Source organism: Varanus komodoensis, unplaced genomic scaffold (genome assembly GCF_004798865.1).
Source record: "Varanus komodoensis strain SLA01 unplaced genomic scaffold, ASM479886v1 scaffold41, whole genome shotgun sequence".
Lineage (NCBI taxonomy): Eukaryota > Metazoa > Chordata > Lepidosauria > Squamata > Varanidae > Varanus > Varanus komodoensis.
In genome coordinates this window covers 8,308,640-8,333,272 of record NW_025335954.1, presented here as the reverse complement: position 1 = coordinate 8,333,272, position 24,633 = coordinate 8,308,640, and the positions used below count along the sequence as shown (strand labels likewise).

The 24,633-nt window shown below is 44.7% G+C and overlaps 1 protein-coding gene across 2 annotated transcripts in view; it reads left to right on the top strand.

The window, feature by feature from the left end:
- The window catches only part of LOC123029771 (integrin alpha-5-like), a 49,494-nt gene that overhangs the window by 17,701 nt on the left and 7,160 nt on the right, over positions 1-24,633 (top strand). The window contains exons 2-8 of one of the 2 annotated variants that reach the window (XM_044443078.1): positions 9,833-9,963; positions 15,276-15,367; positions 18,458-18,581; positions 19,797-19,858; positions 20,064-20,109; positions 22,805-22,930; positions 24,402-24,633. The exon at positions 24,402-24,633 is cut by the window's right edge and continues 1 nt beyond it. In XM_044443078.1, coding sequence (XP_044299013.1) covers positions 9,833-9,963; positions 15,276-15,367; positions 18,458-18,581; positions 19,797-19,858; positions 20,064-20,109; positions 22,805-22,930; positions 24,402-24,526 — 706 coding nt within the window. In that variant the 3' untranslated portion in view covers positions 24,527-24,633. Of the gene's footprint in view, positions 1-9,832; positions 9,964-15,275; positions 15,368-18,457; positions 18,582-19,796; positions 19,859-20,063; positions 20,110-22,760; positions 22,931-24,401 lie in introns of both variants that reach the window. The other variant, XM_044443079.1, reaches the window with a different exon arrangement.

Sequence of the window (24,633 nt, the reverse complement as noted above, 5' to 3'; positions counted from 1 at the left end):
TCTTTCCCTAGGTACTATGCTGCTTGAGAGGAGTGTTTGATGTGTCCAAAAGCAGGGTGGGGTTACAGCAAAGCCCAAAAGACCTGATCAGTGCTTCATCTGAATGTAATGTGTACTCTAGAGAATGCTCCAGAATCCTCTGCAAAGAACTTGTGTTCCTCTTTCAAATGTTCAGAGGTTTCATGTGTTTCTTTTTGTTTCTCAGTAATTCTGTGGGGCAGGTTAGGTGATGAAATCATGTCTTGCTTGCCCAGGTCTTGAACTGGCCACAGGCACTTGAACCGAGCTGTGTGGCTAATCAAGCCCCCACCTACAGGCAAATGACCCACTGCCTTGTCTGCTGCAGTTCATCTCCCGGGTACTTCCTCCTGACAGTGCACCTGTAATGTCACCATTTCCTGTTTACTCCCAAGTGAGTTTCTTTAAACTGAACCAGAGTTTGAAGTTGAAAAGGACAAGAAAGCTGAGAAAAGTGGGGGTTGAATGAAGTATCGGGTGTGTGGTCAACCTGACTTGAGTGCCAGGTTGAAAAAATGATTTAGAAACAGAGCTGCTAGGGTGGCTGAACTGATTCCTTGTGGGTACACCAATTAGCTCAGGCTCCTCTCCTTAGACTGCCCTTGTTTGATTTCAGAAGTTTTACTTATCTAGTAAGCTACAGCAGGGGCAGAACAAACAGCAAAGCCTTCTATCTGGCACCTGCGGCTGCTGCTTCCACCAGATAGTACAGGCTGGACCTGTGCTTGTGATCTCATGCACCCAGAAGGAGCCACAGTGATGTAGGAGGGGTTGCTGATGCCTTCAAGTAGTCAGGTTGGTCTGCCACCACACACTCTGTCATTTTTGGCTTGGCCAAACTTTCTGGAAAAGTAGCTACAGAGAAAGCAAACCATGTGTGGACTCCACATCTCCTCCTTGTCATACAAAAGCACATAGTTACCTTCCACTTTCCCCCAAGGAAGTGGTTATTTCTCTCTCTACTCACTCACTCACTCACTCCCATTTTTATCCTGACAATGGCCCTGTGAGGTCATTTAGGCTGAGAGATAGGCTCACCCCATAAGCTTTGTGGTTAAGTGGGTTTTGCACTTGGTCTCCCCAGTCCTAGTTTGACACTCTGAGGACAGCTCTACAGCTGACCTCATCAATGTTGGTGTCCAATTGCTTGTGTATGGTTACACTTTTCAGGTTTGAACACTAACTGAAATTGCCATGCTCACTTCTTTTAAAAAAATAAAGTGAAAAGGTCTGGTTTTAACACACATAGCTCTGGAAACTGGTCCAGGGATTGGGTGGTTGGTTTTTAAAGCTCCACTTACTCCATGCATTTTTATTATTCACAAAGGTCTTCCCCCTCTCAAATTGCAGGACAGTTCAAATGATTTAATACAATAAGAAAGGGGATGGATAAAATGTATTTAAGTGTTTAAGTATTTTGTTCTTTCTTTGAAAGGAGAATTACAGCCTCTGAAAAACCATAAATAAGTGTCCAAAAATAATAAAATGCATATGTAAAGCAAGATAATCTTCCCTATGACAAAGTTAAAATTCCACAGATGTTCCTTGGCATACTAACTTAATCCTGCCCACTGAAAACCATCGTGGTCCACAGTAACCTTCTGTTACTTCTGGAATATGTTCATATTTGTACTTTGGTGCGTGTGCAGTAGAAGGGAATTCCATAGCAATGGGAATCTTATGATGAGATATTTCTGGACCCAGGTATGGTTCCAAAGTATAAAATAAATGCCTCATGATGCATATTTGTGAGAATATTCCTTTGCTTTTATGCTCAGGGAGGTATTAATCTATATTATAAATATGTTTTTCTACTCTAGTATTATACCCAAGGTTGTTATGTAACCCTAAGAGGGTGTATCTGCACATACATCCTACTGACTCTGTGCACAGATGAAGGTAGGCAGCATTACTGTGACAGGAGGCAAAGGAGATTTTGCCTCTTAGGCAAGTTGGAGGTAAGCCTTTCAAAGGCTTTATAAACCTAAAAAAGAGTGCCCTGAATTGTGTCCAGAGGCAACCAGGGAATGCATTGCTGTGCAGTGATCTCTTGCATTCTGCTATACTGCCTATGCATGAATTGATCCTGGGACTTTAGAAGCTGCCTTATGCTAATCTGGTTTGCATGGCACAACAACCCATCATGGGCAACTAGCCATGATGGGCTGTCGTGTCATGTGAATCTGGACAACTTTCTGCAAGGTGGCTTATTTTATACCCTCACACAGGATTTCTCTATATGTGAGTTCTGGCTCTGGTTCTTTGGAGTGCAAGAGTGGTGGTGTGAGCTAACATGTTACATCCTAAGCAACCTCCATACCAGATGACAGGAGAATGGCCAAAATAATGTCAGATTTTAAACGGGATGGATGGATGGATCTGGGCTGCCTGTGATTCCCTGTGCTGGTGGCACCTCTTAACCTTCTGCAGTTTGTGTGCAGTATGGCTTCCTCCCCCACAGCAAGTAAACAACTGGGAGAGGATGGACTCTAATGCATCCCTTTGCCTACCTTGGTGCCAGGAGAATTAAGCGGAGCAGGGACCTGGCTGCACAAACAGAATAGATTAGATAAAGGCTTTTGACCTGAAAGCTTGCAGGGCCTATGGAAACATCCACAAAGTGGGTGGGGAAGGGAAGAATCCAGTGTCCCATTAGCACTGAGCTTCCCTGTTCTTTATGGAGCTTGGATTTTGGTTTGTCAGCAGGCTAAGCAGCTACAGGCATTTCAAAAGGTGTGCATATTTCTTGCAAACCTGTACCACTGTAACACTGACCCTGTTGCAAAGGAACTATGAGAATTGTGAGAGCTGGGAAACTCTCGTCCAATATCTACAGGCTCATGTACCATTGCCCCAGATTCATGCATCTGGACTGGCTACAACTTTGGTCCAGTACTCACAGGCACTATTCACATGGCACAACAGCCAACCATGGGTTATTTAATCCATGCTGGGTTCATAGTGCATGTGGCTGCCAGTTTAAATATGCAGCCCCATTCAGAGGGCTGCCTTGTCATGTGAATCTGGGTTTGCATATTTAAGAGTTGCCCAAGTGTCATATAATCCAGGTTCACCAGGTTCAGATAACACAAAAGCCCCAGAATGAGAATTGCGTTTGGAAGCTAGTGCTCATGCTCATCATGCCTTGTCATGGATTAAATAACCCGCACCATATTGAGCTGCAGTGTTTAGTCCAAACCCAGTTACAATCATTATTATGGGTTGCACTTCATGTCATGATCATCTATTTTTTGTATATAACCTTTAGTTATGCATTGTGAAAAAGAAGCTCCCTGCGGTTCATTTTCATTTGTACTTTGTTTCTTTACCTTCTTGGGTGGCTCTCAGTAAAAATGTACACAAGGTATTCAGAACACAAGGTTTTGGTGCCATTCTTTGGAGAGGTCTCTTCCAATGGCTTCAGTTCAACTTCAGTAATGAAGAACATTGCATGGAACATCAGTGATCACACTGAACTCTTTGTTGTTGTTAGTCGTGAAGTCGTGTCCGACCCGTCTAGACCCCATGGACAACATTCCTCCAGGCCTTCCTGTCCTTCACCATCCCCTGGAGTCCACTCAAACTCACACCGACTGCTTCAGTGACTCCATCCAGCCACCTCATTCTCGGCCGTCCCCTTCTTCTTTTGCCATCTATTGATCCCAGCATTAGGCTCTTCTCCAGGGAGTCCTTCCTTCTCATTAGGTAGTCAAAGCATTTGAGTTTCATCTTCAGTATCTGGCCTTCTAAAGAGCAGTCAGTGTTGATCACTAGGACTGACCGGTTTGATCACCTTACGGTCCAAGGGACTCGCAGGAGTCTCCTCCAGCACCACAATTCAAAGGCCTCAATTCTTCGGCGCTCAGCCTTCCTTATGGTCCAGCTTTCACAGCCATACATTGCAACTGGGAAAACCATAGCCTTGACTATACGCACTTTTGTTGGCAGGGTGATGCCTCTACTATTTAGTATGCTGTCTAGATTTGCCATAGCTTTCCTCCCTAGGGGCAAGCGTATTTTAATTTCTTGGCTGCAGTTCCTGTCTGCGGTGATCTTGGAGCCCAGGAAAATAAAATCTGCTACTACCTCCATTTCTTCCCCATCCATTTGCCAGGAAGTGAGAGGACTGGATGCCATGATCTTAGTTTTCTTAATGTTGAGTTTCAAGCCAACTTTTGCACTCTCCTCCTTCACCCGCATCAAGAGACTCTTTAGTTGCTCTTCACTTTCTGCCATGAGAGTGGTATCATCTGCATATCTGAGGTTGTTGATATTTCTCCCAGCAAACTTAATTCCAAGTGGTGATTCATATAGCCCCGCCTTTCCCATGATGTGCTCTCCATATAAGTTAAATAGGCAGGGCGACAATATACAGCCTTGCCAAACTCCTTTCTCAATTTTGAACCAATCAGTGGTTCTGTGTCCAGTTCTCACTGTTGCTTCTTGACCCGCATATAGGTTTTTCAAGAGACAAATAAGATGGTCTGGTACTCCCATCTCTTTAAGAACTTTCCACATTTTGTTGTGATCCACACAATCAAAGGCTTTAGCATAGTCAATGAAGCAGAAGTAGATATTTTTCTGAAACTCCCTAACTTTCTTCATGATCCAGTATATGTTGGCAATCTGATCTCTAGTTCCTCTCCCTCTTCAAAATCCTGCCTGTACTTCTGGTAGTTCTCTGTCCACGTACTGCCGGAGCCTAGCTTGTAGGATTGTGAGCATCACTTTGCTAGCATGTGAAATGAGTGCAATGGTGCGGTAGTTTGAACATTCTTTGGCATTGCCCTTCTTTGGGATCGGAATGTAAACTGACCTTTTCCAATCCTGTGGCCACTGTTGAGTTTTCCAAATTTGCTGGCATATTGAGTGTAGCACTTTTACTGCATCGTCTTTTAAGATTTTGAATAGCTCAGCTGGTATAGCATCACCTCCACTAGCTTTGTTGTTGCTCAGACTTCCTAAGGCCCATTTGACTTCACATTCCAGGATGTCTGGCTCAAGGTCAGCGACCACCCGTTGTGGTTATCAGGGACGTTAAGCTCTTTCTTGTATAGTTCTTCTGTGTAATCTTGCCACCCCTTCTTAATCTCTTCTGCCTCTGTTAGGTCCCTGCCATTTTGGCCCTTTATCATGCCCATCTTTGCATGAAACGTTCCCTTCATATCTCCAATTTTCTTGAAGAGCTCTCTGGTCCTCCCTATTCTATTGTTTTCTTCTACATATTTCTTTGCACTGTACATTTAAGAAGGTATTCTTATGTCTTCTAGCTATTCTCTGGAATTCTGCATTCAATTGGGTGTATTTTTCCTTTTCTCCCTTGCCTTTCACTTCCTTTCTTTCCTCAGCTATTTGTAAAGCTTCCTCAGACAACCATTTTGCTTTCTTGCATTTCTTTTTCTTTGGGATGGTTTTAGTTGCTACCTCTTGTACAATGTTGCGAACCTCCGTCCATAGTTCTTCAGGCACTCTGTCTATCTAATTCCTTAAATCTGTTTGTCACCTCTACTGTATATTCATCAGGAATGTGATTTAGGTCATACCTGAGTAGCCTAGTGCTTTTCCCTACTTTCTTCAATTTAAGGCTGAATTTTGCAACCAGAAGCTCATGATCTGAGCCACAGTCAGCTCCTGGTCTTGTTTTTACTGTCTGTACAGAGCTTCTCCATCTTTGGCTGCAGAGCACATAGTCAATCTGATTTCTGTGTTGACCATCTGGTGATGGCCATGTGTAGAGTTGTCTCTTGGGTTGTTGGAAAAGAGTGTTTGCTATGACCATCATATTCTCTTGACAAAATTCTACCGGCCTGTGCCCTGCTTCATTTTGTACTCCAAGGCCAAACCTGCCCGTTATTCCGGTAATCTTTTGGCTTCCTACTTTAGCATTCCAATCCCCCATGATGATAAGGACATCATTTTTGGGTGTTAATTCTAGAACCGGTCAACTTCAGCCTCTTCAGCACCTGTGATTGGGGCATAGACTTGGACTACTGTGATGTTGAATGGTTTGCCTTGGATTCGAACTGAGATCATTCTGTCATTTTGGAGATTGTATCCCAGTACTGCTTTTCGTACTCTTTTATTGACTATGAAGGCTACTTCATTTCTTCTGAGGGATCCTTGCCCGTAGTAGTATACCTGATGGTCGTCTGAATTAAATTCACCCATTCCTGTCCATTTTAGTTCACTGATTCCTAAGATGTCGACGGTCAGTCTTGTCATCTCTTGTTTGACCACATCCAGCTTGCCTTGATTCATGGATCTTACATTCCAGGTTCCTATGGAGTATAGATCTTTACATTATTGGACTCTCCTTTCACCACCAGATACATCTGCAACTGAGTGTCCTTTCAGCTTTGACCCTGTTGCTTCATTCTTTCTGGCGCTACTAGTACTAGCCCTCTGCTCTTCCCCAGTAGCATAGTGGACACCTTCCAACCTGAGGGGGTCATCTTCCGGTGTCATATCTTTTTGCCTTTTGGTACTGTCCATGGGGTTTTCATGGCAAGGACACTGGAGTGGGTTGCCATTTCCTTCTCCAGTGGATCACATTTTGCCAGAGCTCTCTGCTATGACCTGTCCGTCTTGGGTGGCCCTGCACAGCATAGCTCATAGCTTCATTGAGCTATGCAAGTCCCTTCGCCACAACAAGGCAGTGATCCATGAAGGAGGCTGAACTCTTTAGACCTTCCCAAACAGCTTAGTTTCTCCAGGTATCTGCACTCTCCAGGGCTCAGTCTTAAGATCCTCTCTAGAGTAGTTCATGCTCTTCACCACTGCAACCTGTGTGTACTCCTGTGTCTTGCTCTCGCCCGGACAAAGGTGGTGATGCGGAAGCAGAGCAGCAGATTCCTCTTCCTTACTACTTGCCAGACAAGCAAATAGTAACAGGTGAAGAGGAGCAAGAGCAGCTGTTGATAATGGTGATGGGAAAGTGAAGTCTGTGAGGGAGGGGGTCTGTGGAGGGCATTTTGCCCATGGGCTCTCCAAAAGGAGCCAGCACTGAGTACCTGCAAGCCGAGGCACAACTGCAGGACAAAATAAAATCTTCATGTGGGAATCCTGGGATGCTTTCCCACCCAGTTTTCTTAGGCTTTCTCTGTCTGTCTTATAGATCTTGAGCTAGGCAGCACCTGAAGATTTGATTTGGCCTGTAGTCGCGACTAGAATTGCTAGGCTTGGTGCTCATCACTTGGGGATGCCAACCAGCTATGCAGGAGGCAACATACCCCCCTGCCTCCCTCCTCCTCTCATCACTTGTCTTGGTAGCCATGACTAGCTTCTTCCATTCTCAGTGGCATAAGTTTATACACCAAAGGTTACAGTCAGGTTGGAATTCCTGGTAGATCTTCCTTTTCCCAGTTGACACTGGCCCCTTGCAAAGACTGAAATGAGAAGTTGGTTGGGGCTTTGGTTCCCGGAGATCACTGTGACAATGGTTGTATTTAGCACAGGGGTCTCAAACTCGCGGCCCGCGGGCCAATTGCTGGGCCGGGTGGGGCACAGGGGAGGGGCCCTGCAGCCTTCAAAGTGCCGGCGGCGCCCGGGCCAGCCGCGGGATGAGCGGCTCACCACCACCGCGGTGGTGGAATACTTGATGCGGCCCACCCTCACCCAGACTCTACTTCCAGCGGCCCCCAGGTAAGTTGAGTTTGAGATCCCTGATTTAGCAGGTTTGCAACCAGATGCTCCTCTTGTGAGTGGAGGAGTTCTCCATGCTGTCCTGGCCACCTCCATTCTGAGATTTGTGGGGCTCTCGCTGCCATTGCTGGGTATTTTAAGCTCTTTCCCAGGCCTGTGAGCCCCAGCAGGGGGTGGATCCACTGCCTGCTTGCAGCTGCTGTACTGTACACCTGGCTGCTTGCACAAGGGTTCTTTGTCCTGCACCAGGGAGCTCTGTGGAGGGGGTGGGGGTGGGGTAGAGCAAAAGGAAGATTGTGAGGCTGTTGAGAGTTGGGGAACAGGAGACTGGAGTGAATGTGCTTCCAATCTGCAGAGTGTCTCCCCTCATCAGATAAAACCGATGGAAATCATTTAAACTGCTGGTATTCCAGAACAAATCAAGACGCTGATAGGACCTAATGGAATGGGCAGCCTTCTCCAACCTCGTACCACCCAGGTGTTTCAGACTGCACCTCTCAGAAAGCCTGATCATTGGCTATGCTAGCTGGGGCTGATGGAAGTTGTAGTTCAAAACACCTGGAGGGTACTAGATTAAGGAAGAATACACAAAGGAGGATTTATCCCTCTCACTGTTGCCAGCAAGTTGTGATATTTCTATATTGCAAAGCTGATTTGTTTTAACTAGCTGAAATGTGTCACTTCTTGTAGTGTACAAGAGTATTTTTCCCTAACCAGCATGGCATGTGCTAGGCAGGGATGATGGGTGTGATAGTCAAACACATCTGAAGGGAACTAGGTTGCAGGGAATACCTTACAGAGCAAAGCTTGTTGCAAAAATTTTCTTCCTGAACTTGGTATTTAGCTTGACACTGGGGCATCTAACACTGAGCCATGGGAGGTTCAATAATTTATGATGCTGGCATCAGGTCCCATCACTTAATTATCAGATTGGAGATTAATTCAGTGCTACTAGATTCCATTTTTATCACTTGGCCAAACTGTCCTTGTCCTAGACAAGACATAGTGGAAGTCATCCAGTACAAGCTTCTGCCCAAACACTTGATTATATGCCTATCAGAAGAGACTTGGCATAAGTTGGCATAGTTTATTCTTCTTTTTCCATAAATGATTGTAATTTCATTAGTCCCAGGAAAGGGCTTAAGATCTAAGCCGAGTTCCTGCCTGAAATCAGTGGGAGTCATATTCATCCAACTCCTTGGCTTCTCAGATTTCAGCAGGCTTCATCTGTACGTTCTCAAGTATAACTTCAAAGTCACAAGGACTAGGAAAGTGAGTTCTTTGGACAATCTGCACATTCTGCATCTGCTGGCTGGTACCCTGATTAGGAACCCTCCAGTGCTAGGAAGTGAGGACACACTGCAGCATGTTGTTGCAGGGCTCACTTGCTTAAAGTAAAATAGGAAAGCAGTGTGGTCTGGTCTGGTCTGGTCTGGTCTGGTCTGGTCTGGTCTAGTCTGGTTTAATGCCTTTACCTAAGCCTCCTACTCACAGGCAGGAAAATTCAGGGTGAATGAGGCAACATTTCTGGGGTGATAGAAGGGGTTGTGCCACCTCAGACTGCAGGTGAGAGACTTCTCTTGCTTGAATTCTTTTCTGGTTTCAAAGAAACTAAGCACACCCTGAAAGCAGAAGAAAGAGCTTGGTAGTAAAAGGGCTGAAGTAAACCTTCCCTCCTCCCTCATGTAGGACATTTCTATTTGCAGGAGACAGGGAATGCATTCATGTGGTACCCATTCAAAAGGGGCATCCCTGACCTACTATCCTAAAGTGGTACATTTCTGCCACTTTGATCTGCAGCATATGTTGACCCAGACCCAGAGTCCTTTGCATGCACAGAGGAAGGAAGCTTGCCAGTAGCACTGTTTGCTGCAAGCTTATGAGGAAATAGAGATAGGTAAGGAGGAAAACTTAAGGATAGCCCTCCTTAAGGATCAGACCGAACACCTCTCTGTTCTCACCAGATGCCCCTAGTGGGAAGCCCACAAGTAGAACAGGAATGCAAAAGTACCTGCCCCTCATGTTCCCCAGCAACTGGTTTTCAGAGGCATACTGCTTCCAATCTTGGAGGTAATATATGTTTATCATGATTGCTAGCTGTTGATAGCCGCCTCCTCTGTGACCTCCTTCACATCTCAAGTGTGGACTCACCCTATCACTTTCCTCCTCACAGTTTCAGTGTCCTTATTGGAGCACCCAAGGCCAAAACAAATCAGCCAAATGTTACAGAGGGAGGTGCCGTCTACTACTGCCCTTGGCATCTTGACACCAGCAGCTGTATACCCATCGAATTTGACAGCAAAGGTAAGCTAAGGGTTGGGGCTGGCTGGATATTTGCCTGACCCCCCCCCCCAATGTATTTATTTGTTTGTCTTTGTTTTATCCCACTCTTTCTCCTAATTGGCGTCCAGGGCAACTTAACTCACAACAACACTGAAAAAATACAGTGATGCATAGGGAAATATTCACTGGTATTCAGCTGCCAATATTGTTGATGTTGCATTAGGGGAAGTCAACACAGTTGCAATGGCAACAACACTTTCTAGCATGATGGGTTCCTTGGGAACGTCTGGGCTTTAACTGTATGCTCTGATAAATGGGAAGGATCCAGCAATGTCTGGCCACTAGCACAATTTATGATGAGCTAATGGAACCATGTCATACTAGCAAGCCCTCTTGATGTTGAAAGTGTTGGGTTCCATTTATCCTTGGAGTAATTGCCAGCTCCAGGTTTCTACGGGTCCTTGGACAAGGCCCCGTCCTTCTCTAAGTTCATCTTCTTGCCACTATTTTTATCCACCGCTTTGCTACTCCTTTGCTCTTCTTCCTCACCACTGGCCCAGAGGGAGAGCCAAGTGAACAAGCTAGCTACAGTGGTGAAAAGGAGGAGCAAGGCCAGGAGGCTCTTGTTTGTGAATGCTAGCTGGAGTGTGGGCCCTTGGAAGGTGCCCAGCCACCTGCCCTTGTCACCAGCTCTGGTTGGATCCTTCACATTACTCACAAACCCTCCCTACAAATTTATTGGGGGGGGGGTTAATCACAGCACTCTTGTGACAAGTACTCTCGATTTCTACCCACAAATCTATGTCCCACATTCCAGCTTCTTTCCTCTTAACTTCATCACTCAGACTTCCTCTTAACTTCTTAGATATTTTCATTTCCTACATGGAGAGCAGGGGAAGTATAACCATCATGGCAAAATAAATTGGACTGACGCTGTCCCACTGAACTACTTCCTGTGTAGAAAATGTATAACTTCCAATCAACCTTTCCTACAATGCCTTGACATTTTGTTTAGTGGTACTTTTTCTGGGAAAGGTTAAAGAATGATGGCTGTGGTCGGCCAGGCATGAGCTTTAAAAATATTGAGTGACGTACAAACCCACACTACAGCTAACCAATTGAAAAAGCAGTGTTTGTGTGCCAAGACTATGAGATGATGGGAGAATCACTGTCCCACAACCTTCCCCAACATGGTGCCCTCTGGTTTCTTAGACTGCAACTCCCATCAGCCTCATCCAGCAAGGTATGACAGAAATTCTAGTCCAAAACAACTGGTTGTCGCTAGGTTGGGAAAGGCTGCTGTTCCCTTTCTGAGGTGCTGGCCCAGTTTGACTTGTACTGATAATCTCAGTTTGAGTGCTGATCACTTTCAGCTCAGTAATGGATACACTGAGACTGGAATCATATGCGAGGCATTTTCTGGCTGACCTGGAAGTATGTGAGGCACTTTCTCTCCCTTTCTCTCTGATAAGAGCATACCAGCCCGTCATAGTCCATATTGGAACGTGTATTAGTATGCCAAATTGGCTTTAACCAATATGCTAGTTTCCAATGCAAAATTCAGGGGGTGTGTCACTGTAGCTATTTCCTTGCCAATAGTAGCTGTCAGTTTCAAATAGGAAATTCAGGCTTTGTACAACTGTGAAACATCCCCTTCCTTCATCTCCCTTTATCTGTGGTTGCTTAACAACAGAGCACCTCCCTTTCCTTCCTGTGCTCTAATCTTACAGAATGAATAGGAAGAATGGCAGTGTCTGATTGGCAGTACTGGCATAAGAAGGAAATGGAGAACTGCTGGTATTTTGGATCTCGATTAGGCCCCTCTTCCTGGGTTCACTGGTTTTAGAGTCTTGCAAGAGCAGGGAGCAAGGTCAAAGGCATCAGTAGTGATCGGTGGCACACAACTGTCAAGGGCTGAGGTCTCATTCTAATTCTGGGATAATGTTTGTGGAAGGAAGGGGAAAATTTTGACTGCCATTCTGAATATGGAAGCTGAGGGGGTGTTCTATAGTTTGTCCTGTCATGCAAAGCCAGCATCATGGGTTGTTTGAGGCTGTAGATAACCCTCAAATAATCCATAGCTTATTTTAGAATTATTTGAGGGTTGTCTGTCCCCTCCAACAACCCATGAGAGGGTAAAGCAGGGCAAACATGCAAAAAGGACACCTGCAGACACCCAGATGATCATGACAGCACCTATGACTAGACAGTGTGCTTCATGTCATACAGGCTAGGTCCCTGACTAGCACTGGCTTTCCAGGATTTCAGGCAGCCTAATTCAGCAATGCTGGATATTAAAGCTGAGACCTTATTGGTGTGAACCATGTGTTCTGCCACTGAGTTACAGCCCTTCCCCACAGTTGGAGAAGTTGGGATGATCTTATGCTAATCGCTAGCTCTCAGCTTAATACACCTCACAGGGTGATTGTGAGGATAAAATGAACAGTGAGAGAACTATGTATGCTGCTAGCAGGAAGGATGGGATTTAAATAATGTAACAAGTACATAAATCCTGAACATAATGAGAATTCTGTCAGTGGACTATGTGTGATGTGAATATGTTGACAATCATTCACTTAGGCCTGAAGGCATCTGTATGGCTGGAGAAGGAAGGGATCCAACTTCTCCCTCCCGCTGGTGACTCGGAAGGCCTAGACCTTTGGCTGGCTGGGCAGACATTGGGTTTTCCCGCCTTGGCACATGGTGCTGTAGACTTGGCTTGGACAGTACTCAGTGGAGCTGGGCCAGGGAGAGTTTCCTCGCCTCAGCTGAGAACAGAGATCACATTCCAGTCAGGGAGCAAAACAGGACGCTGCCTGGGGAGCTCCTTCTGCTCTTTCTCAGTAGTCTGATTCTGGGGGAACATGGTTTCGTGTGTCTGGCAAAATCTAAGTATCTCTGTGTTGAAAACAACACAGAAAAATACTTAGAACGAATTAATGTTACAAATTCTGTACACAAGCCTTCTTTTTAAAGGGAATTTTCTTTTCAGGCTGAATTGCTCAAAGCAAACAAATATGCAAAGTATTATCAGTAGATTTGTTGAATTCTTGGACTGGTATCCAGAATTTTCAAATGCTACATACATTGATGGGCACACACATACAGAAGTTTCAAAAATGTTAGTATAAAAGGAACCAACCATTCTGCTCTAGAAGCATGCATAATTGCCAGAGGTGATTGTGTACTGCAGAGGATTATGGGACACACTGTAGAACATTTAGGTCACATGAGCAGCAGCCAGCCATGTTATCCACTCTGTAGTCTCACAGAATGGACTGATCCCATGTTCTGGGGAAGGGACCTGGCAAAGTGCCCTCCAGCTGGTCTCCTCCTTTAATGGACCTTCTGTCATTTACCTCATAGCTGCACTTCATAGCTAGATCCAAGAAGAAGCACTTACATTTCCCATAATTACTCCCAATGGAGCATCTCTTGGGAGCACTGTGGAATATTAAAATGGCAGCAGGTGGATCCAAACACTTTGTCAAAAGGAGGCAGATGACATGGTGGAACCCAAGGCCTGTACTCATAGCCATGACCTTTCCAACTGTGCATTACAGGGAAAAATGAGTAACAGTGGGGACACTTGTCATCATTGCTCACCATCTTCTTGATGAATCTTTGAGAAGCTCCCAAAGCATGTATGGGTTTTTTGGATTACATTTTGAAAAACCACTGCAGCGGAGATATTTGTTTGTTACAGTTATATCCCACCTGTTAAACCCATGTGTAATGACACTTACTGAAAGTGATAGATTTTACTTTATACAAAATACATGGGCAAGTGTATTTCATTTGTATTCAATGTAACTGAGCTGTTCAAATTTCATGCTTCATCCAAAATATATTGAGGTATACATGTTATATGTATCAAATTTGGCTTAGCTATTCAAATTTCTTGTAAAGAAACAGTAACCTTTGGTTTTGGTTTTGGTTTTTTTAACATTTTGCTTTTGTTCTTGATTTAATGAAATTCACAATGAAAATTGCTGAAAATAGTTATATCCTGCCTGTGCTCCAAGAAGCCCAAGGCAGTTTATACCCTCTTTCTCCTTTTCCTCCTCTGTTTTACACTCACAGCAACCATGTGAGGTAGGTAAGACTGAGAGTATTTTATTAACAAATCACTCAGTGAGCTTCACGGGCGAGCAGGGATTAGAAGCCAAGTCTGTCTAGTCCTAGTCCAACAGGTAGGATAGTTAGTCAGGAATGGCTTAGACATTTTTTAATTTACAAGAATTCTTTTCCTTCAAACTTGTCTTTATTTTCTCTGGAAACAATGGCAAATCTTGAGGTCAGGACAGGGGGATGAAAAAGCCATGTTGTAATATGAAATCTTGTTTCCTCTGAATAAACAGAGGAAGAATTTCTGGAGTACTCTTCACAGCAGCTTTGTTGGATTTTTGAAATCGTAAATGACATTTTCCAGTTTGTTGATTTTCCAGGTACGGATGTGAATTAATCGGGGTGGGGGTGAGGAGAGAAGAACCCACGTGGAACCAAATTGCATTTTTGGCAGTTCGTTTAGAAAAAAGGAATTGGAAAAGCTAAATAGACCAGAAATAGCTTGAGGGGCTTTGCACTATATAGAAAACCTAGAGTAGCTCTTCTAGGATCACTGCCTATTGGGGTTTTGTGGGAGAGAGGATAAGGAACCTTGTTTTTTACAAGGAAGGTAGAGGAAGGCAGGACACCTGGAATCAATATTTCTTTGGAGAGAGAGAGAGAGAGAGAGAGAGAGAGAGAGAGAGAGAGAGAGAGAGAATGAATTTGTGTGTGCATGTGTATGTCTGTGCCTCTACAGGATTTTGCCAGCTCAGACATAGGCACTTGAGCACTTATGGAAGCCCCTTCCTCTGTATCCCCACATATTCACACCCATGTGTTGACATGGAAGTCTGAAGAGGGTTTGGTAAGCACGTGCAGCTGAATACCATGAGTTTCCATGACTGGAAATCGGGTTCAGGATTGCAAGAACTCTTCAAATGCATTCAGCTGGACACACGTAGAAGACCTTCTTCAGAGCTTTGTTTTGTCTGACTGGGTGCCGAGTATGCAGGGACACTGCATGGCTTACATGCTAGCCCATATCCCCTTCCACACATTAGTAGCCATTCACACAAACAGCCACACATATGCATAAGTTATGTGAGTATGTATGTGCACACAAACACACATGCACATTGCTGCATATATATGTACATGCACAGGCACACGCACCCAATCCTTTTGACCACAAGAGTAAGGTCTGGGTGGGGAAGGACTTTGTCCCAGAAATCTGAAGTATAGTTAACACTGATCTAGATCTACATGTGTTCTCTATCCTGCAGGATCCCGTGTGGATGAACCAATGGGCCAAATGGAATTCAAATCCATGCAGTGGTTTGGAGCCACAGTGAGATCACACGGCAGCTCCATCCTAGTAAGTTGGGTGGCATGGGTGTTGTTAAGCAAGGGCCACGAGCAAATGATTAGTTGGCCTACAGTGATGGACATTTTGGGCGGGGTCAAGCTTTATTTTTGACCTCTTCCTTGAGTTGCAGGAACCTTCTGCCATGTGAGAGCAGGGAACACAAGAAAGTGGATGGGGCACTCCAGAGATCAGGAGGGTACTTCCCACTGGAGGTACCACAGCAAAACATCATGAGTTCCTTGGTTTTCACAGATTTGATTATTTGCAAGTTTGCCATCAATAACTATATGGAAATTTCTTTTGGAGTTTTGTGGCCTATTGTGGCAAGAATGTGACCAAAGCCTTTTTCTGTGGGGATAAAAACTGTCTGGCTGCACTTGCTGCCTCTGTTCCTCATTTCCACTCCCCATCCCACCCTGTCACTGCAGTTTCCTGTCCTCTTTACTGTCTCGCTCAACAGCACTCTGAGCTGGGGAGGTTTACTCAGAAGTAAATCCAGGGATATACACCTGATAAAGGATGCCCAACAATACAGGCTAATACACAGAAAGAGTGGGAGGGGAAGAAGCAATCCACTACAGATATGGTCAACAGTATTTAGAGTTAAAATTTAGGGTTCTAGAGATATTCATGGTTTTTCCACTTTCACAGGAGTCCTGTGCCCCTAACCTCTGTGAAAGTTGAGCTTCAACTGCACATTGCATTGATATGCAACTAGGTGTTGCAATCCAATGACTAGGCAAAATAAATACTATGCAAAACAAGCCCATATATGCAGCTGCACTTAATTTGCCTGGTTTCTGCAAGTTGTACAGTTTGGCTTATGTTGGTGCAGAATTCTGACTACCTTTGGCAAGGATGCCATTCCTGGACAGCTCTTTTTTAACTGAGGGAAGAGGGGAACTGGCACTACCTGAACTTCCCCTGCAGGTCCTGACTGCAGAGTCAAAAGGATATACATTACATTCAGTCTTGCAATTAGCATGCCTCTTGCCTTGTGATTTGGAATCCCAAATGAAGTGTGTGAAATGTCCAAGATAATTTTTCTGCCTTGTCCCTTTGCTATTTAAATTAAGAAAACATTTGTGTTTTCTCTACTCATGACAGCATCCCTAAACCTGCCTCCTTCTTTTGTAAAGCAGTTGCCTTTGTCCAGCTGTCCCTAGGAGCAGTTATTCTGCATCCTTTCTGAGACAGCCTCTTCAAGTATTTGAGGATGCTTATCAAGTCACTGTGTCTATCTTCTTTGCATTCAGGCTAAACCCTTTACTGCAGAGCTTCTCATAATTGCCACAGATGGACAGCCAAGTCCTCACAAAAATGATTTAGTCTTCTCTGTCATACTTCCAGGTTCTTCTTCTAGGAGTTTGCATATCAATAGTTTGGAGAGGAATCCAAGTGATTGCAAATCATAAAATGATTTTAGGGTAGTGGTGGTTTAAACTCCATCCTTCCCCAGTTTGGCACTCTTTGGATGTGTTTGGTCTACAACTCCCACCGTCCCGAGCCAACACTGGTAGCTGGAGGTCATGAAAGTTGTAGTCTAAAGTATGTCAGCTTGGGAAAGGTTTTTTTTAAAATCAAAGTTCAGAATGTTTGGCCCTCTATACATTTGGTATTATTTCATTCATTTTCATTATGTAGTTGAGCAGCAGAGCTATGCAGGGCAACAAAGGCCACCCTCTGGCACTTTTAATCACTTGGAACTTAGCTCAGGTTTCCCTGCAGCCCCAGATCTTAATCTTCTACCATCTTGGGTCTCCAAGCCCATATTTTCGGCCATGAGGACTTGTGTGTGTGTGTTTTAAATTAGATTTTCAGCATACTGAAGTCCATGCTGAGCACCAAGTTCAGGAAACAGCTCTTTGCCTTATGCTGACTATATGGACCCAACTGGTCAAAATTGCTGCTGTTGGGTTTCTCAGCAGTTCAGTAGCTGTCCTGCAGGCTCTTTAGTATTCTCTCCTTGCACATTCAGGGATTGGATGGGTGACATGGAAGTGACATCTGCAGGGGGAAAGTGTGTGCATCTTGAGTTTATAGCCATTGCACAAGGTAGGAATTAGGGAGAAGTTCGTGCCTGTCCACCTTAGTCTCTTTAATAAGCACACCTGTTTCTCATTTGGACTACCTGCCACAAGATAGTTCTTGAAGGAAAATTCTAGTTCGGCCCCCCTCACGGTGGTTGTGCCCAGTCCTGTGAAACTTAGGGGAGTAAAATTAGAGACACATTTCACTCTGTAGCAGTCTCCCCCAACTTGTTGCCTTCCAGGTGTGTTGGACTGCAGCTCCCATCATCTCCAGCCAGAGGGTCAGTTGCCTAATATTCCTGGAGAGCACTAGCTTAGGGAAAGCTATTTACATTTATTTATTCAAAATATGGTGTGCTTTTGTTTTTAATAGCATCCTTTCATCAAAGTTGATTCCATGGCAATTCACAGAAAAAGAAGTACAGAATACAAATACACAAAATAAGTAACATAGAAGCTTTTATGACTGTGTGTGTGTGTAGAGCGGGGCAGAGGATTGTGTGTGCCTGCATGCATGTACATCCATGTTATTTATTTTGGCTATTTGCATATCTGTAAGTGTGTGTATAAGAGTTTTGATCAGGTCCTGGGACAATAGGAAGTCATCCTCCTTGCCAATGTGTGATGCTCCTGGCATCTTCCCCCTCCTCTTTGTCCCCTTATTCAGTGCTCAGGGACATGACTGTGCATTTTAGCCCATCATGATACTTTTAGGATTCCACTACACTTGTTAACCTGGTGGCGTGACTTTTGCAGGTGTATTTTGACCTCTCTCATGTCCCTGATGGCATGCAGTTTGGGAATCAGTGCTTTAGAAAGTATGTACCAAGGCTTGTGGGTGGAGTCCCCAGAAAAGAAGTTGGTCTATGGAAGTTAGACCTAGAATTGCCAAGTAGTGATTTTCTGAAGGTAGGACATCTCTCTGGCAGTAGCTGGTTTTGCTGAAGACCCTGTTTGACTCTGAAATTACACATTGCTGATCTGACACCAGCTGTGAGATCTTTGGCCACTACATGGAAGGATGCTGTGCCCTGGGCCTTTGCTTACCAGCCCAATCTTCTTCCCCTAGGCCTGTGCCCCCTTGTACAGCTGGCGAACCAACAAGGAAGAACCTGAGCAGGAGGTGGTGGGCACCTGCTACCTGTCAGTCAACAACTTTACCAAGTTTGTGGAATATGCACCTTGCCGCTCAGGTAACTAACTCGTAGAGGCAATAGGCAGGGCTCTTAGGGTAGTGGCATAAATGTTGCTAGATATCCTTTACCTTTGAGAGTGGCAACAGAAAATGGGGGCACATCTGTGGAGACACATTAATGAGCTGGGATACACAGATGCCCCCGCCTCCACACACACACAGACACCCAGCTTCTATATGAATATAGAAGCTTTGCTACATAGAAAGTGCATTATGCACTGACTACCATGTAATGCACAACCATGGCCTGGGAGCTGTGATGGACTGGCCATCAACTGGACCAGGGAAAGCCAGATGGATTGACTCTACATTGGAAGCTGCTCCATACTGAGCCAGAGTGTTGGCCCATCTAGTCCAGTACTGTCAAAACTTACTGGCAGCAGTGGCTTTTGAGGGTCTCAGGCAGGACAGTTTCCTAGCCCTCCTTCAAGATGCTGAGGACTGAACCTGGACCTTTCTGCTTGCAAAGCAGGTGCTGTGTCACTGAGCTGCAGCCTCTCTTCCTCTAGAAGTGAAATGGGTACCTTTCCATCCCTACCCTTATGCTGGCCCTTCTCATTCCTGCCATTAGAACAAGGCAGGCTATTGAATATTCATCCAGCCAACTCTTTTCTATGTGCCATCAAGGACATGCAGGCTTCAGAGAAGACTAGTCTCTTTTTCTCCTGTGCAGGGAGAGGTGGAAGCCTGCTTTTTGATCAGCACAGCCCCCACTGGACCCACTCTGAGATTCATGTAGTCCAGAAAGAGCCATGTGTTCTAGAGAATAGCTAGAGGGCCACCTGGGAAGAATTAACAGTCCCCTACTCCCTGCAAGTGAAAGTTCTCTGTAAGAGCTCTGAGTGAAATCACATTGCAGAATTGAACATAGAGAAAGGGATGGGCCAACTTTATTGAAATTTAGATTTCCCTACTGTCCCGGTTCCAGCCAATTTCCGCTGTCTCCTACTTACCCTTGCTGTTTTGTTTGAAGGCATTTTAATGCCAGATACCCAAGTGGGACAAAGAGAGGGGTGTTACAGCAGGGAAGGGTCTGGAAGTCTAAATTCCCTCCTTCTTATGGTATCATCCCCATTGTCTGGGCCAGGAGGTTCTCTAGCTTGGTGACAAGGCTCCATCAAGAGCTTTGGTGCTGTTAGTTGACCATCCCCTCTGAATTGTTGTCCCCCTCCCATCCTTTGTCTATTTTGCACTCTTGCTCTCTCTCTGCCAGACCTGAACTCAGCCCGTGGACAAGGCTACTGTCAAAGTGGATTTAGTGCTGAATTTACAAAGGTGAGTTTCCATCCTTCTTGAGAACAAAGCTCTTACATTTGGAGCCTGGGATAAGGAATTTCTTTGGGGTGAGGCTGGGAAGGTGTAGATACAAAATAAATTAAGTTATCTATTTTTAACATGTTTATACTGCCTTATTTGCTAAAAAGCTGTCAAAGTGATCACATTACCTCTGTGGAACTAACACATTTGCCTCTCTCTGCAGACTGGACGTGTTCTTCTTGGTGGCCCTGGAAGCTATTTTTGGCAAGGTGAGCTTCTGCTTTTCATCTATCCCCTGCTTTCCTAGAAGCATAGGAAGTTGCCTTATATCAGGTCAGGTCATGGGTCTTCCACACCATTATGGTTGACACAGACTAGCAGCTGCTCCCCAGGGTTGCAAGCAGGGGTTTTTCCACCCCTACCTGGAGATACCAGGATTGAAGTTGGGGTTTTCTGTGGGTGAAGCAGGTTCTCTGCCACTGAGCCATGGCCCTTTCCCCACACCACATGCTAAGGCCAACCTTTCCTTTGAGCAGAAAAGATAAGGTGAGCAGGCATGATTTCTCTCACTTCTTCCATTAACCAAATTATTGGCAGGAAGGGGTGCTGGGAGGAGGTTTAATTTCATGCAAAGAAAGGAGAAAGAAGAGGGACCAGAAGGACCTGAGCCCAGGAAAAAAAGTGGTGAGAGCAAGAAGACATGGTGCCAGGAGTTTGCTATGCCAATTTATGAAGTCAATTTACTCAAGCTTGACCATAATTCATTTGCTGTGTACTGTACTAATGTGGCACACATTTGCTTGTTCGAACACTCTTCCAAAGTGAGCAGTACCCTCCCTCACAGAGTTAAGCAGAAGGTAAATTGTGGCACACATAATGTCTGCTGACACTATGCTTGTGAGTTTCCCAGCGGTATCTAGCTGGCTACTGTAAGAGGCAAAACTCTGGATTAATTTGGCCCAGGTCTGATAGTCCTGCAGAGCAATTCTTGCATTCTTGAGCAAGAGTTCATACTTGGGAGTTTTCAACCTGAGTTAATTCAGACATCCTATATATGCTTTCTTGCCTTGTTATTTAATGTAAACTAAAAAAACAAACAAACAAACCCTATAAGACTTAAGTCAGTCCATCTTTGATTTAGAAAGCTAGCATATGGACTAGCATAATCTTCTCCCTGTCATGCTACGTTATTCTGTATGTGGCTGAAGTCCTTTGCTGAAGTATGCTGGTTCTCTCTATATAATTACAGGTGTGGGTAACAGTATTGTATGTGTGGGTATGATATATGTTGCTATTTTTTCCCTGTCTGCCGAGAAGCATGAAGGCATGCTCTATATGCCACTGTAGGTAATCAAATAATTCATCAGTTCATCAGGCATAGGGATAAATGGCACTGTAATGAGAAATATTTGTTTGGCATCCACTGCAACAAAATGCCATTCGCCCCACCCTCCTGTTTGCTTGTGGCCAGCAAATGTTAATGAAGGGTTCTATTTTTGCTTAGAAGGTCCTCATTTTAAAAATAAAGTGTTTGAGGCAAGCAACACCTTAAATGGCAGGTGTGTATCGGATATTGCCTGTTTTTATGAGGCTCTGTCATGGCAGGAGAGGGTGTGCATGAAATTATGTGCGGATAACTGTTCATCGTCTATCTCTCAATTTTAATCACCAACTTCAGGACACTTGTTACATATCTCCAGATTTGCCACACAATGTCCCAGTTCTGGCCACAGAGTAACACAGATAATGTGAATTGCACTCATCTTTTGTCAACATGAATTTAAACTTGTGCATATTGTGAAGCTGCCTTGTTGGAGTCAGGCCATTTTTTGGCATAGCTGCCTGAGAATGCTGGGAGTTATAATCCAACGCATTAGGAGATGCCAAATTGGGGAAGGGTGATCTCTTCCTCCAAGCAGAGATTCCCCAAGATTTCAACCTGTGGTTTTTCTTGTCCCTGCCACCTTGAAGTCCTGAAATGACATGGTGTGGAATGTGAGACCTATTCACTTCCAATAACACACTCTGTCCCGGAGTTTGAGGCCCTACCTAAATAAAAATGTCTTAACTTGAGAAAGAAGGCCATGCACTGGCAGTAGAGATGAAAGAGATGTCTAAATTTCAACTTGCAAGCATGTATGCAATGGCATAAAACCATAAAGAAAAAACTTGGCTTGTGGGTTTCAGGTGGTAGAGCTAAGCTTTCCCACCGAATCATGCACATACACAGACCCTGCCCTTATCTCTGTGTTTGTATCTGGACTGCCTCAAATGCAGGCTTGAGAACATGCATTTGCAAAGGTAATGTTGCATTCTGCCCATGGTGGTATAGGTTGTTAATGTCCCCGAGTCAGGACTGGAGGAGACTTCCATGGCATTCAGCACAGTGCCCTGTGGGGAGGGGACTGCATTGTGGAGATGTTTTCACATGATGGTAGTTTTTGTAACTAGCAAAATCTCCTATTCTTTTTGAATGGTATTTAAGAAATGGTTCTTAAAAATGTTCATTATTGGCATGTCCAATTGATTCTTATTTTGGGCCAGGCAAATTCCCACTCTACTTTCAAGAATACCTCTGAGGGCTAGCAAGTTTTGCTCCCTTTTTAAAAAATAAGATGAATGGCAAGAATCACAGGAAGCAGAATCTGACACTACTTTCCTGTATTCACAGCATACATGCAGCACTGATTATTTGCTTCCTTGCATATGGGACTATCAGCTTCCACCATCCCTGCCCTACATCCCCCAAATTCAGCACAAGCTTTTAAATGTATTTATTCACATTTATATCCTGCTCTTATTCTAAGTAGCTTCAAGTGTCATACAGAGTCCCTGTCCCATGTTTCCCTCACACACAAACCCATGTATTTGCATGTAATTGACCCAGGCAGAGTGAGGATTTCACTCCGTGTTTCCCCAGGCCCAGTCCAATACTCTAGCCAATACACCATGGTTTTTCTTCAGGCCAGGTGCTATCAGCAACTCAGGATGCCATTGAGCAGTCCTACGACCCTGAATATTTAATCCTGGAGGTGAAAGGGAAGCTCGAAACACGACAGTCTCACATCAACGCTGACGACAGTTACCTCGGTGAGTGCTGGAGAGAAGGGAGAAGGACTCTTTGTCCTTGGGTGGTATTCTTTCCGAGGGCTGTAGGAGCCCTAGTCCCAAGCAGTGGGAGACAGACTGTTTCACCAGATTAGTTTTCTGGGCTTCTGACTCTTCAGCCTTCTTCATCCGCAGATTTGTTTTGAAGCTCGGGCCCAGATATAGCCCACCTGGGGTCCCAGTCCAGCCTTCTGGGATTCCTGAGATGGCCTCACCCTGTTTTCCCTGCCCCTACCCCCTTTTACTCAATTCCTATCTTCCAATGCTTTCCCAGTTTTTGTGTCATTTCCTCCTTTCTAAAAGCTTGAGATGCTTCTTCTAAAGCTTAGATACTGAGAGTTATATCTTTGAGCTAAAATGTGTTATTATTTTAGCTCAAATCCCTGCCTTTGTCCCCACTACCAGCTGAATTTGAACCTTGGGATGAAAGAGGTTTCATACATCTAGTCTACATAGTAGTGATAGGCGTTTAGACTTCTGCAGGCCAAATCTGGTCCTAAGGCTTCCTCTCTTGTTCTTGATTCCAAGGTCACAGATTTCCAACACAGAATGCTCAGCTACTTTCTCCCAAACTGAGACACAGTCAAAGGGCTCTCTAACCCCTTCTTTTGCAGCGCGGGCACCAGTTCTTCTATCTTTCTGCATCTCAGCTGCTCTTACCAAAGCCAAACCAAGACACAGGGAAATGGCAGTGAGCACCCAATCTGTGGCTGAAGGCGGTCTTTGCAAAAGCTTCTGCTTAGTCACCCTGGAGAAAAGGGGTTAAAGAGTCCATTGCCTGATGTTCCAGCTGATGTGGGTTCCAGCAAGTGGGTAGAACCAGAGTTGCATGCACCCCAGTCCTTGCTCAGTTTGAAATACAGGCCTTGTTAAAAATGAGTTACCAACCAGGCCTTACACATCTGAGAAGGTGAAGATGCTCTTGACTCTGTGTAGCTCACAACAGCTTCTTAGCTGTGTAGGGCTAGCAGACAGCTTGTTATGAGCACAGGGCATTTGATTTTGCTTACTCTGGGGGAAGTACTCATGGAAACAGATTGTTGATGGGTAGGGTTCACAGAAAGATCACATTCTCTTTTCTCATAGACAGTTAATAGTTCAAGGTAAAAACTGTATGGTCATCTCTGAAACTTAACTGTGTTTCCTGTGTCTTTTCCTTACTTTCACCCCGGTTGAAGGAATTCCTTACCTCATAGTGATCTTTCCCTGTAATAAAGGATTCTTGCATGCACAGATCTTTAGAGAGAGCTGTAGGGAGAGACAGGAGTTCAGTGATCTAGCTCAACCTTTTTGGATTTTGCCTTTTAAGAAGTCCTTATGTAACTTTATTGTAGACATTATGAGTCCTATGACAAGAAAGCATGCAGAGAAGTGGCAACAGCACTCCCTAGTAGTCCCAGTGGCACAGCAAATACTTGTCTTAGTCATGATGTTTCTTCTGTTTTGTTCCTAGGCTACTCTGTGGCTGTAGGTGAATTCAGCGGAGACTCCACTGAAGGTACTAATGTGTTTAGGGGAAGTAGCTTTGGTGATGGAGACGGAGATAAGACTGGTATCTGGGCATTTTTTGGAGAGTAAACTGTTCAACTGTTCAAACTGTTTACCTTGCACCTAAAGCATCCATTGCATTCTGAACAAATTATGCAAATCAGATTTGTGAAGTAGTGTATGTGTTAGGCTGACAA